The 1,529-nt window shown below is 42.6% G+C and overlaps 1 protein-coding gene across 1 annotated transcript; it reads left to right on the top strand.

Moving 5' to 3' along the window:
• Window positions 1–4: 4 nt before the first annotated feature.
• On the top strand, window positions 5–982 carry LOC123177944 (putative wall-associated receptor kinase-like 16; the record flags this gene model as incomplete). Its single annotated transcript, XM_044591355.1, has 1 exon — window positions 5–982. A coding segment is annotated over one exon (675 nt), but the record flags the coding sequence as incomplete, so codon positions are not given.
• Between the last annotated feature and the right edge of the window lie 547 nt (window positions 983–1,529).

The following is a 1,529-nucleotide window of genomic DNA, read 5'->3' as shown; positions in this document are numbered from 1 at the left end:
TCATGAAGCAGCCGAAGGACTCAGCTTCCTGCATTCGTATGCGTCTCCTCCAATAATTCATGGTGATGTGAAAAGTTCCAACATCTTGCTTGATAATAACTATATGGCCAAAGTGTCAGACTTTGGAACCTCCATACTAGCCCCGTCTGACAAAGAGCAGTTTGTCACAATAGTTCAAGGTACTTGTGGTTACCTTGATCCTGAATACATGCAAACATGTCAGCTAACAGACAAAAGTGATGTGTACAGTTTCGGAGTTATCCTTTTAGAGATTCTCACAGGCCAATTGCCACTAAAGCTCGAGGGGTCTGAGACGCAAAGAAGCTTGTCATTGGTTTTCTTGTGTGCTATGAAGAACAATAATCTAGATGATATGTTGGCGAGCCATGTGAAAAGCGAAGAGAGCATGGAATTGCTGACAGGACTTGCAGACCTAGCAAAGCAATGCCTAGATATGCATGGTATCAATAGGCCCTCAATGAAAGAGGTTGCCGATGAGCTCAACAAATTGAGGAAGCTTTCAGTGCATCCTTGGTTACAACTTGACATGGAGGCAAATGCAGAAAGCCTTCTTGGTGGAGAGCCAACCAGCGGTCATGAAATTGAATTAAGTGGGTATACTATAGGAGAAAATGAGAACCAACCTATAAACCCAAGAAGTTCTTATTATGCTAAGTGATTAAGACATGCACGATATCCATTGAAGGATGTGCCTTCCATGCTTGAGTTCTTCACAAACATCCCTTTCTAAACATTTTTCTCCTCGCATCTGCAACTGGGATTAAGCTTGTTACGATGTGCACTTTATTTTCTGGTTAGCACTATTGCATCTGTGTGTATTTTATTCAGTTTTATTCGATCCATATGTACTTCTCACACACTGTTATCTATGGAACATATTTGAATCCACATGGTATATATTGTTTTTTGCGAAAATCCACATGTTATATATGTATATAGGCGAAATTGTGGATAGCAAAATGTATTGTGGTTGCAACCATCGCTGCCGCACATGCCTGCCCGTGATCCGTGCGCATGAAAGAGAGGTAGAAATATGCGTGCTTTTACTCAATTTCTAGCCCACTTCACCCGGCGATTCCCTGACCATTTCTACAGCGGGGGAAGCCTTTCGTGCAGAGAGACGTTGCTGGTGTTAGAGTCGGTGGTCGAGTAGGAGGCACCGAATCAGCCGCCGAAACTTTTGGCGCCCCATGAAATTTATGTGGTCCGTGACCTGCCACTGTTTTCGAGGGTCCCATCGTTCTCTCACTATGGTGGAGGGTAAATTAAAGGACGCCGCTAACTGCCACACGTGTGGTAGGAAAGGAGACGCACCACAGATCTCTAATGCAAACAGATTGCCACGTCATTGCATGCATGCATGTAGAAATCTTTTTGGATTTTCAGTTTTTAAAATGTTTTATCTCTTAAACGAAAAATCCGATTGAAGATCCGTTTTCACCATTAAATCCCTCACGATGAGATCTTCGAAACTAGATCCCATGTTGATATGTTTTGATGAAAAAAAA

The sequence above is a fragment of the Triticum aestivum genome, unplaced genomic scaffold, assembly GCF_018294505.1.
Source record: "Triticum aestivum cultivar Chinese Spring unplaced genomic scaffold, IWGSC CS RefSeq v2.1 scaffold219155, whole genome shotgun sequence".
In the NCBI taxonomy this organism is placed as follows: domain Eukaryota; kingdom Viridiplantae; phylum Streptophyta; class Magnoliopsida; order Poales; family Poaceae; genus Triticum; species Triticum aestivum.
The sequence above is the reverse complement of the archived record's forward strand: the minus strand, read 5'-3'. Positions and strand labels throughout refer to the sequence as shown.